Source organism: Toxoplasma gondii, chromosome VIII (assembly GCF_000006565.2).
Source record: "Toxoplasma gondii ME49 chromosome VIII, whole genome shotgun sequence".
Classification (NCBI taxonomy): domain Eukaryota; phylum Apicomplexa; class Conoidasida; order Eucoccidiorida; family Sarcocystidae; genus Toxoplasma; species Toxoplasma gondii.
The window spans coordinates 6675234-6691119 of NC_031476.1; the positions used below are offsets into that span (position 1 = coordinate 6675234).

The 15886-nt window shown below is 57.0% G+C and overlaps 1 protein-coding gene across 1 annotated transcript; it reads left to right on the top strand.

Moving 5' to 3' along the window:
* Window positions 1-1351: 1351 nt before the first annotated feature.
* On the top strand, window positions 1352-14636 carry TGME49_268035 (hypothetical protein; the record flags this gene model as incomplete). The annotated part of the gene is made up of 5 exons (XM_018781495.1): window positions 1352-6499; window positions 7413-8838; window positions 9586-9632; window positions 10490-11606; window positions 11932-14636. The coding sequence occupies 5 exons, from the start codon at window positions 1352-1354 to the stop codon at window positions 14634-14636; spliced, it is 10443 nt and encodes a 3480-aa protein (XP_018636531.1).
* Window positions 14637-15886: the final 1250 nt, after the last annotated feature.

The following is a 15886-nucleotide window of genomic DNA, read 5'->3' on the forward strand; positions in this document are numbered from 1 at the left end:
GAGGCAGTTCAGAAAACGCAGCTCGGTCAGGGAAAGGAGGCAGTGCAGAAATTGAAGATCGTTCAGAGAAAGGAGTCAGGTCAGAAACCGGAGAGCGCTCAGACAACGGAGAGCGCTCAGAGAAAGGAGACTGCTCAGAGGAAGGAGTCAGGTCAGAGAAAGGAGGCAGATCAGAAAACGGAGAGCGTTCAGAGAAAGGAGGCAGTGCAGAAATTGAAGACCGTTCAGAGAAAGGAGTCAGTTCAGAAAACGGAGAGCGCTCAGACAACGGAGAGCGTTCAGAGAAAGGAGTCAGTTCACAGAAAGGAGACTGCTTAGAAAATGGAGATCGTTCAGAGAAAGGAGTCTGTTCTGAAAACGGAGAGCATTCAGAGAAAAGAGACAGTGCAGGCAGACTTGCAGTTGCGGGAGGAGAGGCGAGACGCGCCTCCGTTGAAGAGACGAGTTGTCCATGCGAAAGAAGAGATAAACGCGGGAGCGACTGTGTAGAAGAGAAGATAGACGACAGAGAAGCAGCCCCGGAAGAAGGCACAGAAAGCCTGGAGACGAAGGTGCAAGAGAGAGAAATGGCGAGAGGAGAAATGCGAGTGTCGGCCGTGGCGAGGACACAGCACAACCTCCCTTCAGGTCTTTCAGAGAGTGGAGAGACGCGTACAGACGAAACGCTGACAAAAGACAGGAAAGAGGCGAGAAATCTGTCAGGTGACTAGTCCACCTAGAGCGAGCGCACGATGCCACAAAACCAAGCAGTGTGGGGAAAGAGACAAAAAAAATTCCTGACTTCTGACAGTCTTTCATTCTCAATTCACCACTAGAGTCACTTGCCCTGCGATGGGGGTCTTGACGCTTGCGAGGGACCCGCATCCACACCTGCGGCATAGCGAAACGTGTAAAGGCAAAAAGCCAAGAACGTAAGGAGAGAAACTGCAGGCACAGAAAGACACAGCGCAAACGTATCTGAAATACGTTTCGAGACAAAGGCGGCACCAAACGAGTTCGCCGTCACAGAATGCTGCGGGGCAAAGACAGCCACTTGGGAAGTGAAGAAGAGCAACGGGGACGATTAGTCGCGAAACCTCCGGGAGGAAAGAGAGAAGAGTCCGCGAGACTCGGAAACCCCTTCGAGAAGAGAGACGCTGAGATAAGGAAGTAACTTGCTTTCAAGAAAGGGGATGAAAGACATTTGTTTGAGCTTTTCTGGCTCTTTCCTCTCGAGGTGCACTGCAGGCGTTGGACAGGCTGTGGAGCACCTGTCGGTCGGACTCTCAGGGGTCTCCCGTCAGCCTCGCTGGGAACGTGGAAACGAAAAAAAACTGTCCACTCTGACGAATCGTTGGCCATCCTTTCTTGCATGCGATTTGCAGGAGAGGACTCTGCACACTCCGTCCCCTCCCGGCTGTCTTCGGCTGAAGTCTCCCTCTCACAGCTTCAGCACCCTTCGTCTAGGTGTCTCCTTCTCGGCGCGAGGCCCGGCGCCCGAACGGTTGATGTGACGCCCCGAAGGACAGAGGCCAAGAGAACTTGTTTAAAACGGAGGGAACTCGAAAGTGAAGAAACGGAGACAGAAGAGATAGCGAACAGAGAGAGAGGAGAGAGGGAAGAGATAGCGAACGGAGAGAGAGGAGAGATAGAGAAAAAAGAGAGAGAAGAGAAAGAAGAGACAGAGAGGGAAGAGATAGCGAGCAGAGAGAGAGGAGAGATAGAGAAAAAAGAGAGAGAAGGGACAGATGGCGATGGGAATGGTGCTAGAGAGAGAGAACAGAGTCACGAAACTGAGAGAGACACGAGAGAAGAGATAGATAACGAAAAGAGTGAAGGGAGCGAGACAGGGGAGACAGATCTACTTTCTTCACAAGACGAAGCTTCGGCGGACGCCAGGCTTTCAGAAGCAGATCGCAAACGCGTGGAAGGACACAAGCTGGATCGAGAACCAGACGCAACTGAGAAGCGTCCAGACGACGACCCGCGAGTCGTCTACCAGGAGCCACCATGTGGGGAACGGGCCAGCCGCCAGGGGACAGAGAGACCGTCTAAGGAAGCGCTTACCAAGCACCGAGAGACGGACGACGATAAACTGTCTCCAGAGGAAGGAAACGGTGTCAAAGAGAAAGAAACGGCAACGTCACAGGCGCAAAAGGAGAGGAAAGGGCACAGCGCGGGGAAGGGTGCGACGGACTCGAAGGCAGGCGACAGTCGAGCGGTCGAAGCGAAGCAAGCTGAGAAGGCGAAGAAGCCGCAGAACGGTGGAGACGAGAGAGCGAGTGTAGAATGTGGATCCCCGAACGTGGAGCAGAGACAGTGGCTGGCAAGCGAGGCAGGCGAGAGGGAAGCGGAGCGGAGACGAGAAATCGAAAAGGTCGCGGAGAGTGGCAGAAGCGCAGTGTGTCGCCCCGACGCGGAGCCCCCCCGCGCTGCAGCCTCTGCTGTGACGAGGTGGGGAGAGAAGATCAAGTCGACCGAGACAGATCGAGAGGAGACCAGCATTCAAGAAGAGGACGGAGAGACTCCGAAATCGCAAGAGCAGGCGCCCAAGGTTGGAAGAAGAGAAGATGTGGTAACGCAGGTAGAGTCTGGGAGCAAGAGCGAGGAGAGCCGAGAAGCAGAGTGTGGCGAAGGGGAGAGAGACGGAAGTCTCCAGGAAGCCGAACGAGAGCTTGGAGACAATCGGACGGCACCTCAGCGAAGTCGAGGTGAACCGAGTCCCGAAAACGCTGCTGAGGAGACAGCAGGAGGTGCAGAACAGGACTCAACAGGCGACAGACAGTGCGGCAATCGGGAGCTAGATTGTCCAAAGAATACGTCTGAGACTGGAAACGGAAACAACACTGGAGGGACGACAGACACGCACAGAAAGCCTGGAGAAACGGGAAGCAAAGCGCGAGGAGACTTGCCCAGTAGCTGCGACAGGCACAAGATACTTCCTCTTGATGGAGAAGCGGAAGAAAGTCAGCATCAAACGGACAGTCCAAGAGAGACAGTCGACTCTGCGAATGCAAAGCCTGTGTTCGTAAACTCCTTGTCTTGTTCTCCGGTGCCCCTGCGCTCATCTTCCAGCTCTGCCTTAAATCCACCACGTCAATCGTTCCAGATGAACGCATCCTCTCCGGAACAGGAATGCAAAGTCACTTTGTCTTCTTCCCCTTCTGCTTCTTCCCCTTCTGCTTCTTCCCCTTCTGCTTCTTTCCCTTCTGCTTCTTTCCCTTCTGCTTCTCTGTCTACTCCGCGTCTTCGTTCTTCTCTCTCTTTCTGTGTTCCATCGTCGACTCGTCCTTCTTCTTGTCCGGCGTCTCAGCGCCTTTCTTCTCCTCCATGTTCTCTCTCCTCTCTCTGTGTCCGGCGTCCACCGACCGGAGCGTCTCTCGGTGCCTCGTCCATCCCTGCTTCTTTGACGCCCTTCGCTGCCTGCCTCCTCGGTGCGGCTCAACCTCCAGCGGAGGCACAACAGCTCGCGCCTGTCTGCGCTCCTATGCAGAACAGAGACGTCGCGCGCCCTCCGTCCCCCCCCTACTCGCGTATCCTCTCGCAGTCGCCACCTGCGGTCGCTTCCTCTGGAGACGCTGCTTCGTCTTCTGCACCGGAAGGCCTTCTGGGGGACAAGCAGGAGACGCTGAACCGCGGGAGGAAGCCTCAGCTCCCGAGAGGGGAGATGCTCGATGTCGGCGAGAGAGGCGAGGAGAGAAGGCGAGTGTCGCTGGCTGTGGGGCAGGAGAGCGGCGCTTGCGATCCACGCATCGATGCACTTTCTGGGGGACAAAGAAAAGACTCTGAACAGGAGAAGGACGCCCAAGTAGCCGAGGCACCGCAGCACGAAAACGACGAGCCGCGCAGCCGGGGGACGGCTGTGGACGCAGCGAAGGGGGAGGAGACCGTCCAGGAAGAACAGCGGGGCTTGGTCTGCGTCGGGAGACAGGCCATCGACCCGCGATCATCGAGTCCGGATGAGGCTCAAAGAAAACAGGAAGAAGAGCCGAATAACCAGACTGCAACTGAAGAGAAACACGAGGCCGAGAAAAACTCAGAAGCGAGCGCAGTCTTGCAAGAGGCAGAGGACGTTCGATCCGCGGGGAGCGGCAAACGCAAAGCAGGCAGAGAGGAAGACCGCGAGACCGAAGGCGACGAACGAGGTGGGGAGGCGGAGATAAGTGACGTTTGTGAGGCTCCGAGAGATAGGGAAGGACAGATCTCAGGAGTTGAACAAGAGACGCCCTTCGCATGCAGTTCCGTCGACGCATGCCTCGACACTGAAACAGCTGACGCGACGGCTGCGAGAGACGGAGAGACCCGCGACAAAGCAGAGGAGCTGGAGAAGGCTATGGAACTCGCAGACTGGATCGACAAATCGCAAATGGAAGAAGGACATGGGGAAGAAGGGAGAGAAATTGTGATGCCGGCGCCGGCAGCCAGCAACCTGCTGTGTGTCAGAAGTCCTCGGGATTGGGCTGTGGAGCCCAGACCGACGGGGCGAAGTATCGCCTCCTTCTCTTCGCCGTGTGACGCGACTTCCGTCTCGAGTTTGCAGTCTGTCGCCGCCCCCCTTGCTCCTTCTCTCCCTTCTTCCTCCGCCTTCGCTTTGTCCTCCTCTTCCTCTCCCGCTGTCGCCTCGGCGTTCGCTTTTTCTTTCGAGCCCCGGCGAGACGCCTGCCTCTCTCTGTGCAGCTCGGGAACGGTCGGAGGAGCAGAGGTCCGCGGTCGCCCGGACATCCGCGCGCGGGGGGGGACTGGCGATCCTCAGGCGGACGAGGCGAAAGAGGCGGAAGAGGCGGCGCGCGCGAGGGAAGAGCGAAGAACTGGGGCGAGTGGCGAGGGGCAGTCACCGGAGACCGTTGAAGTTGCAGACGCAGGACGCGCGAGGAGTCCAGGGAAGAGGGTATGCGACGCGCGTCATGACGGGGCAGAAGACTCCGGACCTCGAGGAGAAGAAGTCGATTCGGGAGACCGAGTAGACGAAGCTGTGGCTGAAGCTGAGGAAGCAATCAAGCCGGACACCGAACTGCTTTGCCGCAGCGATAGTGAACACGAAGAGAGCCCCGTTTCCGGATGGGAGGAGAGCTGGATCCCTTTTCAACAGGCCTGGCGAAGCTCCACAAAGAGCAGCAGACCGAAACCGTCGAAGTCCTTCTCGTCTCCAAGAAGGCCGAGCCGTCGTCTGGGACCTCGCTTGCGCCGACCGTCTTTCGCGCGAGTGCCGAGGGCTCTCCGGAGCGAGAGGCGCGGGAGAGGCGAAGGGAGCTCGAGAAGAGGCGAAGGGAGCTCGAGAAGAGGCGAAGTCCCCGTGAGCCGCGCTGGAAGCAGAGTGCAGCGAGACGACAGAGACGAAGGGAAGCTCACAGGCGACGAGCAGCGAATAGAAGACTCCCCAGTCAAGACGCGCGAAGAAGGCAGAGACACTGAAAGAGGCCGGCACCGAGACTTGACGCAAGCAGAGGAAGCATGCCGAGCGGACGCGGAGACGGAGAGTCGAGGGTGTGAACAGGAGTTAGGCGCAGCGACGAGACATCTGGCCGAGAACGAAAGCATGGATCGAAGAGCAGACGACGAAGGAAGTGACAGAGAGACCGATGGCGACAAACGAGAGGCACAGGCAGAGGCCGAGACCGGAAGGAAGCGGCGAGACGCAGGGCGAGAGTCCGACGAAATCAGCGAGGTACCCAGAGGTCTCGATCGACAGCGTGACAAGGAAGCATCGAAATCTGGAGAGACGCCAGGTCGAATGGCGGATTCGAAACGGGAAGAGGTCCTCAAGGCGATACAGCACACAGAGGGCACCAGCGGCCTCGGAGAAGACAGAGGAAAGGAAGGTTCCGCTCGGCATTCGCACCCCGACGAACAGTTGTCAAGACACAGAGAACAGAAAAACGCAGCGTCCGGAACGAGACATCCAGGCAGAGAGAGTCGACGGGAGACGCGAGAGACGCGAGGAAAGAATAAATGTGAAGATCATCCCGTCGCAGCAGACGAGACGGCGACCCAGACGGCGCAGCGGGTCGCCGTTCCACGGGATGTCGTCGCCCCGGTGAAGGCCGCCGAGGAACTCGAATGGAATCCGAGAGAGAACGGAAAAAGACGCGCAGACAAAGATGAGACGTCGACGCGCGAGCAAGAGTGGCATCGGGACAGGAGCAGCCAACGGAGAGAAGCATGGGAAACGAAGGAATCCAGACACCCCTCATGTGCGTCTTCGAGAAGTTTGTCGGCAGTCGGAGACAGCAGCGAAGAAGATGTTCGCCTTCTGGAAGAGGCTTTCGAACAGGGCGAGAAGCATCCCCATCACGAGAAGCAGAAACATGTAAAACAGGACGTGGAAGAACTGCGCGAGCGAGTACGGCACCCCGCCGCGGTGACTTCCGACGCGGCGGCGCCTCTAACGAAGGCGGAGACAAAGACAAGAGAACAGAAGGAGACAAAGATGAGGGAGGAGAAGAAGAGCGACGAGGAAGCACAGACTCTAGGGAAGGAGACAGGCACTGGAGCAGAGCGCTACGAGACCCCGCACAGCGCCGTAAGCGAAAACGCGGAATGCATGCTTTGCACAGAGCAAGGGAGCCCAACCACGCTAGAGAGCAACGAGGCCAATCGCAAGCGCGCGCAGGCATTTTACGTTCTTCCTAACCAGGGGAGTTGTAACGTTCTTCGCGGTGTCCCTTCACTGGCGCTTTGAGAAGGAACCTGGGAACGGCTGGACGCGAGAGGACCGCAAACGACGACGGTGATCGTTGTATCAACCGACCCCCCGACGTGGATTCTCCCCATCAACGCACAGAAGCAGACACACGCGGCTGTCGATCTGCAGTTCTTGCAGTTCTGCAGGCGGGGCATGCATGCGTTCTCTCCCAAAAGAAAGGGAATCACGATTGTGCACTCAAAGCACGCAGACACAGATTTCTCTGCAGACAGATCTGTCGGTCTCGGTCACCGTCTTGACTGCGTTTTTGTTTTCTCGGCGGTTACACGTGGAGAGTCGCCTCGCATGCAGCGTGGACGGACGTGAGGAGCTAGCAAAGCAGCAACCGCGAGCCCTGTTCTCCTCTCCACCTCCCAGTTCTTGTTCTCCACGATCTGGCAGATGCCGAACGACGAATACACCTCTGGATTCCGACCAGTTCGAAAGAGTCGTCTTCCCACACGAACAAGCTCCACACTAGGCGCGCCGATGCACATATCTATATCTATATCTATCGATATCTCTCTATATAAATATCGATAAATATACAGCTATAGATAAATATGCAGGTATAAATATAAATATAAATATACAGATATAGATATATATCTACAAATACGCACATGTTTCATGTAGGACATGGCAAGAAAGCGAAAGAAGGTAGACGAAGGTCGCAGAGGAGAACGTGGAGAGACGGAAGTTGTACCGCCCGTATGTGATCTTTCGCGGCACTTGCTGCTCTTTTTTGCAGAGTTCTGGAACTGCCGCGAGTCTCACCTCCTCTGATCAGCGCGCCAGGCCCGAGCCGCAAGTCCCCGTCTCTCGCTTCTCCCTCGCTTCGTTTCTCTCGTTTGCGTCGTGGCTTGCGCGGCCGAAACAGAGCGAGGGCGTTCGGTCTCCGACGCTTGCAACGCTCGACGAGCAGCCATCAGCTGAGCAAAGCGAGGCGAGAGAGAAGCGAGGGGAGCAGAGTGGCAACGAAGACAGCGAAGCCATCGAGGCCTTCCTGAGCGCCTCTCTGCACGCTGAGACAAAGTCTGGGGTTGTACAGAGGAGACACTCCCGGAGAGCGGCGGAGTCGCGAGATAGCGTCGTTCCTCTCGATCGAGGACGGCAAGCAAGGAGCTACTCCGAAAAACGCCCGCCAAATGCCCTGCAAGGCAGAGGCGACAACATGCAAAGTCTGACGAAGAAAGCAGCGCGCTGCGCTTCTCGGGAGAAGCAACAAGAAGAGCGAGGAAGAAACGAAATCGTGGCAACGCCTTTTATCGATCTCCCTCCGCTCTTCTCACCTCCCTCCTTTAGCCTAGCCTCCCTGTCTTCTGACTCTCTTGCTCACCCGTCCTCTCGCGGTCGCCGTTCTCATGCAGTCCCGAGATCTCCTTCCTTGCTCGTCCGCGAAGCCCCAAGTTCTTCTCCTCCCCCGCCTTCCCGCCGCTCTGTTCTTGACAAGGCCGTCGTCTCCTCTTCATCTGCCTCGTCAGGCTCTTCCGCGAACTCTGTCTCGCAAGCTTCGAGTTTTGCTGCTTCTTCCGTGTCTGCGCTCACGGCGGCAGAACCTCCTGCTGCCTCGGGCCTGTCTGACCTGCTCCAGCTCTGGATAGAAGAAGGGGAGAAGCTCAGACGCGAGGAAGCAGAATCCCTCGATCAGTCGGCGTTCGAACACTCCCCCACAAGAGCGCAAACTGAGGCAGACTTCCTTGAAGCTTGCAGCCGCGGGGGGCCTCACCAGACTCTTAGGCCTATCTCCCTGGCGCCCGTGGCAGCGGATCGAAGGCAACGAAGCGTCGCTTTCTGGCCGCCTGCCTCCTCGTTCTGTCTCCAAAGCTCCTGGACTTTGCCGCCTTCTTCTTCGTCTCTACGTCCAGTTGAATCCGACGCACTGAATGCATTTCGCCAGCAAATGGAAGATCCGCGTTTGCTGCCTTCCGCGCCTTTACCACTCTCAACCCCGCATGTCTGCGGAGCCGTTTCTATTTCTTCCTTTTCGCCTTCTCACGCGAACACTCTGGATGTCTCCTCACCGTTTCCGTTTTTGGCCGCGAGCGCTCCGGTTGCAGAATCAAAGCCTCGCGTCGTCTGCTTCGGCAAGCCGTCGACTGCTTCTCCACACATGAACAGCGAGCTACGCGGGTCCGCAGCTCCTCGCCTCTCCCGCTTCCCTCCAGACAGACTCGGTGAGCATCCGAAACCTCTCCTTGGTCTCCCACCTGGGGTGTCACTGGAGATAGAGCTAGTAACCTACTGACCGGATGCCTCGTTTAGTTGAAGTTTGCCACCCTAGAGCCACCGCCTCTTCTCGGGGCTTTCTGCTGCTCCGCATGTCCATGGGAAAGTGCCTGCGTCCAACTCGACTCCAAGCGGAGACGCTGCTGTGCTGAGAGGACAGTGCCGTCAGGTTTGTGTTTTGGGTTGAGTTGGAGCGACGTTGCAACAGAGACAGGGTCTATTAATCTCTCGTTCCTCTGGCCGGTGCCTTAGGTCCCCGAACATCAAGAAGAGCACGTCCAAAAAAGCGAAAGCAAACGATGATGAAGCGCAGTCCATACCTGTAGCCTACGGTTGCCTTCGATGAATCTCTGTGTAAAAGAATGAGCTCACAGCTCGCAAATGCACCTCCTTGGCAGGGCCTTCGAGTTCCTCTCCACGCGTGGAAGGAATCCCTTTATCCCCTGCAGGCTGATGGTCAGAGAACGAGAGTTCACGAGAGGTCGTAGCGAATTCGCGAGGGCGGTCGTTCCTGGGGAAACGACGTCAGCGCGTCTGTCGCCTCATCACCACACTCCTCCCAGAGCAGAGAAAAAACCACTTGACTAGTTGTGACTTTTCCGTTGGGAGAAATGCAGGGGGGACGGCGTTTACTCCTTCGCTTTCCTCTACTACAGTTGAGTACGTTTCACGACGTGACGCGGTTTGTGGTGCAGACAGAGACCTCGCGACGAGAGAAGAGGAACGCCGGCGGATTGTGCAGGTGAGCACGGCGGCAGTGAGTCAAACAGCGGCCCCACAGTTTGACCAGGGGAGACGCCAAGGCTAAGCATGCGAACCCCCCAAGTTTTTTACGGTCGCTCTGAGACAGACTTTGCCTGCGAAGCCGTAAACGAGAGATTGTATGGTAAATGCTCACATTCAAAATGCGCTTAAAGTCGCCGTTTACCCTCCCAGTTAAATGACAGATTCTCCAACGGTCCAGTGCATACTTAATATAGTTCATCTTCTTGCAAGCGGCCTTGTGGGTTCATGGCAAGTACCTGACCGAGATAACGCAACACCACTCACCGTTTCTCTTGTGCGAGGACGTGGTAAAGAGGTCCTGGATCTGGAGATACCGTGACTGGACGCAAATGCGGGAGAAGGCTCTGTATTACGGTTCTCCCGCAAGCCGTTGAGAGGCCGAAACAGAAGAGTCGACACCCCTGGTAGATCGAGAATGCACAAGGCTGAAGGACTCAAAAAAGTGAAAACGTTTTCTGGACGGGCTGCGAGCGAAAGCGGGGGCGAGTCAGGATGAGGAAGATGAGGAAGTCAGCCAAGCATAACTCACGATGAGACGCACACCCCCTTACCCCCTTAGGCACGAAAAAATGGGCCATGTGGAGGAGCTATCTTTCCGTAGGAGCAGCTCGAAAACGTAGATGCGGACACACACGCTGGCAATGCGACCGAGACCGAGAGAACTGTGGCGTAGTTTTCAAATCGAAAGGGGAACGTCCATTCCAAAGGAGACTCGACGAGAATGCGTGAGCCCTCACCTGTTAAACGCGCGTTGTCGTGTCTCCAACGCGCCGCATTTCCTTGCTTCAGACGCTTGCTGTTTACTCTGTCCAGCGCCGGAGGCCAGACCGAACTGGCACCAGCGAGAGTCTCTGCGCGCCTCCAAGCGTCTATCGAGGGCCAGAGAACGCTCCACGTTCGCCTCCTCTTCCCTCTCAAAATGTCTCACCGGATGTCCTCCACGTCGTCCACGCCTCTTGTCTCTCGCCTCTCTTGCCTACTTGCTCGGAAGCCTTCTTCCCACTTCCACTTCCGTTTTCCCCCTCTCCAGCCCCTGCGTCACCCTTGCTCCTGCCTCGTCGTTCGGAGTCATTGCAGGCTCCAGGACTAGCGAACAGCGTTGTTTACCCTCTGGACGAATGCCCAAGTGTTCAGGTTTCACCGCCGTCTCCGTTTGCCTGGGCCGCTGTAGAGACTCCCCTGCCTGGTGCCCCGTGGATCTCCAACGCCTCTCTGGACGCTCAGAGGAATGCTGAGGGAAATGCGCCGCGCGTTGATGGTCCTTGCGACGCAGCTTTTCCTCCAGATGCCCTTGAGGTGGAGGCGGCTTTTCTCTCCGGCTTCGCGTCGGGGGGTGAGGCCAAGAACCTAGGTTCCGCCATGTACGTCAAGAGCTGGAAAGGGAAACCACGCGTACACAACGCAGAGGCAAGGCACGCAGACGAAGAGCGACTTGGGGGCGAGAAAAGAGCACCGATAATTCTTCGCCGGCCACCGAGTGTGGGAGAAGAAGAACGAGGAGATAGTGGAGACCGCGGGGCGAGCACTTGCCTACCACATACGGTGAAACAACGCGAAGAGACGAGATTGGGTTACCGAGGCTTCGCGGCGGATCCTTTTGTTTTGGGAGAGGCGGAAGCGCAGGAAAGAGGACAAGGGCGAGAGAGAAAAGAAGAGATGAGGGAGAAGGAACAGAGCCGGCGGCGAACGGGTCTCGGTTTTACCATGTCTCGCTCCAGCGCCGAGGCCGCACAGCCTCGACAACAGCATCTCTCCGCCGCGAGTTCGTCGCGAAGGCCTTCCTCTCAGGAGCCGCAGCCGAGGGTCGGCGGCGACGCTCCAAGCGCTGAGTCGAGAAACTCGGGGCACTTGGGAGGAGAGGCAAGCGGCGCGGTTGGAGACTCACAGGGAGGTCATCTGTGTTTCTCACGTCGAGACGGGGGAGCTAAAGGTGAGGCGCGAGAACGCATGCGAGCGGTGGAAACGGATCGCGGAGAAAGCTCGCAGAGAGGCTCGCTCCGTCACTTTCCACACGCAGAACGGAAGAGCTGCCTTATGTCGAATGTGGAGCGCCCTTTTTCCTTCGCACCCCACGAGGAGGCGCGGCAGGAGTGTCGCGTTTCTGTCCTCTCTCTGCTTTGTTTTCGTTTCTCTTTTCTCCGCGTTCGGGGGCTTGTGTATCCGTCTGCCTTTCGTCACTCGCTTCACACTCGTGCTCTCCCCCTCACGAGCGCCTCTCTCGCTGTTCTTCTCTCTTGGACTGCGTCGGCGTGTAGGGACAGCTGGGCGGCCGCTGCGCGCCTCGAAGACCAGCAGCGAACGAGGGAAAAGACGAACCAAGAGAAGACAGACTTCCGCAGTTCAGACGGAAGAGACTGGAGACGACGAGCCGTCGGATGTAGCGTTGATTTTCGGGTCGGTCGTCAACTCTTCTCGCGCCTCGTCGTTTGCGGACGCCGCCGCTCACCCATGCGTTTCGCCTGTTCCCCAAGAGGGGACGGGAGACTCTGAGCGCGCAGCCCAAGAGCAGAGAAAGGCAGAAGCCGGAACAGAAGCGAAAGGGTGGAAAACGGACGCTTCCACGCAGGCGCACGACGGCAGCAGCCTCCGGGGAGACCGGAGCGAGGGGAAAGGAGGTCGTGACGAAAAGGTAAAATGCATACAGCGCTCGAGCGATGTGCCTTCTTCGCCCACTCCGCTCTTCTCGAGGGCACCTGCCTCCGAGTCGCTGAGCTGCCTCTCGAGACGCAGCCAGGTCTCGCTGCCCGCTTCAAGTTTGGCTTCCAGCTTTCACCCGACTGCGTCCTTGCATACATCTGGAAGGACTGAGGGGAAGGGAAGCGCTCCGTCGCCTGTCATGCCCGCAGGCGAGAGCAGCGGCCGAGCTCTTCCGTCTTCGCTCGCCTCGTCGCTTTCCTTCCCCCTTTCTTCGCTCTCGTCTGCGCTCTCTTCTCCCCTGCCTTCTTCCTTCTCTTCTTCTGTCTCTTCCTCCGCCTCCGGACCGCCTCGCGTCTCTGTGGGCGTCAACGCCGTGAGCCACAGAGACGTTCCGCTGAGGCGGCGAACGGAAGAGAAGAAGATGAACAGTGTGTCGAGACAGTGGGTGCTGGCGTCTTCTCCACAGGAGCAGTCGTGGCGCGGCGAGGCGACGAAAGGCGAGGGAGAGAGGCGAAGAGGAGAGAAGGAGAGGGAGAGCGAGACGGGAGGCCGGCGAGGGAGCATGAAGTCACCCACCTCTCCTTCAGAGGGCGCCTCGTTCTCTTCGCCTTCCCTCTTCTCCAGTTCTGCCTCGGTTTTTCCTTCGTCGGCCAGCCTAGGTGAGAAGCGAGGTGCGGAAAAGAGGAAGACACACCGGGCTCGGCGCGAGAAGGGTGAGGTGAGAGAAGAAGGCATATCGGTGTTCGGACCCACTCCGGAGGAGATCATCCAGAGACAGCAGAAGGAACTTCAGGCAAAGCGAGAGAAACAGGGAAAGCGAGAACGCAAACAAAGTCCGCAAACTGCTGCGGCCGGCGCATCAGCGTCGGGGGGGTGCGTCGAGGCTCTGCAACCTCATGGTGGCATGCGGCCAGAAGGGATCCACGCTTCCTCCACGAGTTCGCTTTCTGCATCTCATCACTCCCCACCCGGAAGGTTATTCTCTGCATACTCCCGCCTGGCTCTTGAGAAGGAAGACGAAGAATACCTCTTCTCTCTTCCTATCCTCGATGATGCTATGGGACCGTCTTCGCGAGTCGTGCGGCAGAAAGGAGAGACGGTACGAAGCAGATGGAGAAGGTTTGAGATGGCGCTCGACGGCCAGAAAGAAGCATGGCGTTCCTCCTCTCGCCGCACTGGGGCGACAGCGGAAGCTCTGCATGCAGCGAGCGCTAGCGAAGAAGCGCTGAAAAGGCGGCTTGGTGTCCTTCGTGCTCAGGGGGAGGAGCAGCGGCTCCGGCTGGACAGACTGGAGAGACAGAAGTCGCTGCTGGAGAAGTTCGAAGAGGAAAGAATGGAGAGGCAGGCAGTGCTCGCGAGTCTCCAGGAAGAGCGACGAAGGGACGAAGAAGACGCTCGGACTGCGGAGCGCCAGGCGCGACAGCAGAGAGCGGAAGAAAAGGAAAAACATCCTAGAGAAGCGACGCGAGGAAGGCCAGCTAAAGACAGACGGCCGAGCCGCACACGACGCCTGAGTGCAAGCGCCATAGAGGTTGTCGCTTGGCTTGCCACCGAGACAGAGGAAAAGGTCCGGAGTGTCTCAAGACGAGCCGCGAGTCGCGTCAGGAAACTCAGACGAGGGAGAGATTCGGATCGCTCTGCGTCTGCGTCTCGACCTGCAAATCGCTCTCCAAATGCGCAACACGGCAACCGGGGACGCATCTCCTTCCAGGATCCACATCTGCCGGAAGTACACCCGACGAGCGACTCGGCCTTGCCCGCGCGGCTGCCGCCTCACGGCATTCTTCTCTCTTCTCCCCGGCCCGGAAGTGAGTTTGATTGGACGCGAAGAACCTCGACGGGAGAGCGAGGGCAGGCGCATGCATCTAGGGTAAATGAAGTCACGTATTCATATGCGGAACAAAGAGCAGTGACCGCGTCAATCGCGGACTCAAAAGACGCGAAAGTGATTCGAGAGGAAGAACTCGCCGACACCACTAGTTTCGAGGTATACGTCCACCGCTCTGAGGCTATCGAAAGTCAGCATGGGTGCGAGGCGACAGAACGGGGACGAGCAGAACGAAGCGCATCTGCAGGAAGGAGAGGCAGCGGGAGAGTCTTGCGTGCAGGAGAAAGTGGACAGAATGAGGATGGGGAAGCCGCGAGTAAGCAAAGGCGAAAACGCGAACTTCTTCGCCAGGCAGCCACAGTCGCGAGCCTCACTGTGGCGACGGCCACTGTGACAGTGGCTTCTGCTGGCGCGTCTGCTGTTCAATCGATGAGGGGAAAACTGCGCAAACGGCGAGAAAGAACCGAGAAAGAAGACTCTACACGTTGCTCGTGATTGACAGTTGAAACACACTCATCTCTTATCAAGAGAAGAGACAGCTTATGGCAGAAACAGTTACCCATAGGAAGCCGAGTTAATCCCCGATACGACACTCTCACGCCGATATCGACGATCTCCAATTCGATCCGTGTCTCTGTTTTATTTTTTTTCTCATGGGAATGCATGCATCTCCGGTGTGTGTACAAATGGGAACGTTCCTTCGCATGTACATTTGTCGGTTCGCTGGGTGAATGTTGTGCGCAGTCCTCCATACACACGTCGACGCAGAAATGCATGTGGGGGGCGTTCCCCTCAATGGCAAGAATGTGCATGAACTTAGGCGAGTGAGAGTATATACCAGCGTCCAAAGTGGTCTGTCTTGCTTATTGGTCATGTGGTTTCTTATGGTTTGTACTAGACAGCCTTTCCTTAGTCTCTAGAGCGACTTGGGTCTGTGGTTTCTCTGTCCAAACACTGCCATCCCTGTCCTCGGTAATCCTCTACACCACAGGCAACTTCTCCCGAAGGAAGCATGGAGAGGTGAAAGGCAAACTGAAAGTGACAAGAAAGAATAACATCTGTCCCCAAACGTAGTGCTCGTCGTTAACCGCGGGATGCATGAGTTTGAAGTCTCTCTTACAAAGTTTCTAGGACGTGACGGCACTCAGTCGCTTGGATCGCCGGTGCCAGGGTCATGATACCGGTCGTCTTAGAACCGAATTACCGAGCTGTTTTTCCGTAGTTCACTTCTCTGAGCAGTTTGGATTTCCCACGTGTGAGGTTCGAGGCGCGGTAGCTGCTGCCATCTTATTTTCACAGGAACACCTACCGTGCATCCCACAAAGCTTCGATCGCGTGTGGATGGCCGTTGTGGCCGAAACAAAAACGAGAGGGCCACACACATTCTACATTTCAGCTTACGTACACTGTCCCTCGGGTGCCAACATCAAACATGTTGAATGCCATCGTTGAGCAATTGCATCAATCTGGGACAACCTTAAGAGTCGGATTTCTCTCAAAGCGGGAAAATCAAAACGGGTGGGTTCTGTTGCCTCTGGTCTCTACGGCCCACTTGAAGGATTCGAGTGGATGACTGAGCATAGTGGGAATGCTTAAAACTGGACTGACGGTCTCTAGACAAACAACCGTTGCAAGGTGCCCAAGGCCCCATCCATACAAATTTTCTACTAGAGCACCGAGAGACCTGATACTGAATGTATCCGTCCCTCCTGGACATAGCTTCATCTACGGGTGAAGCCGTAATT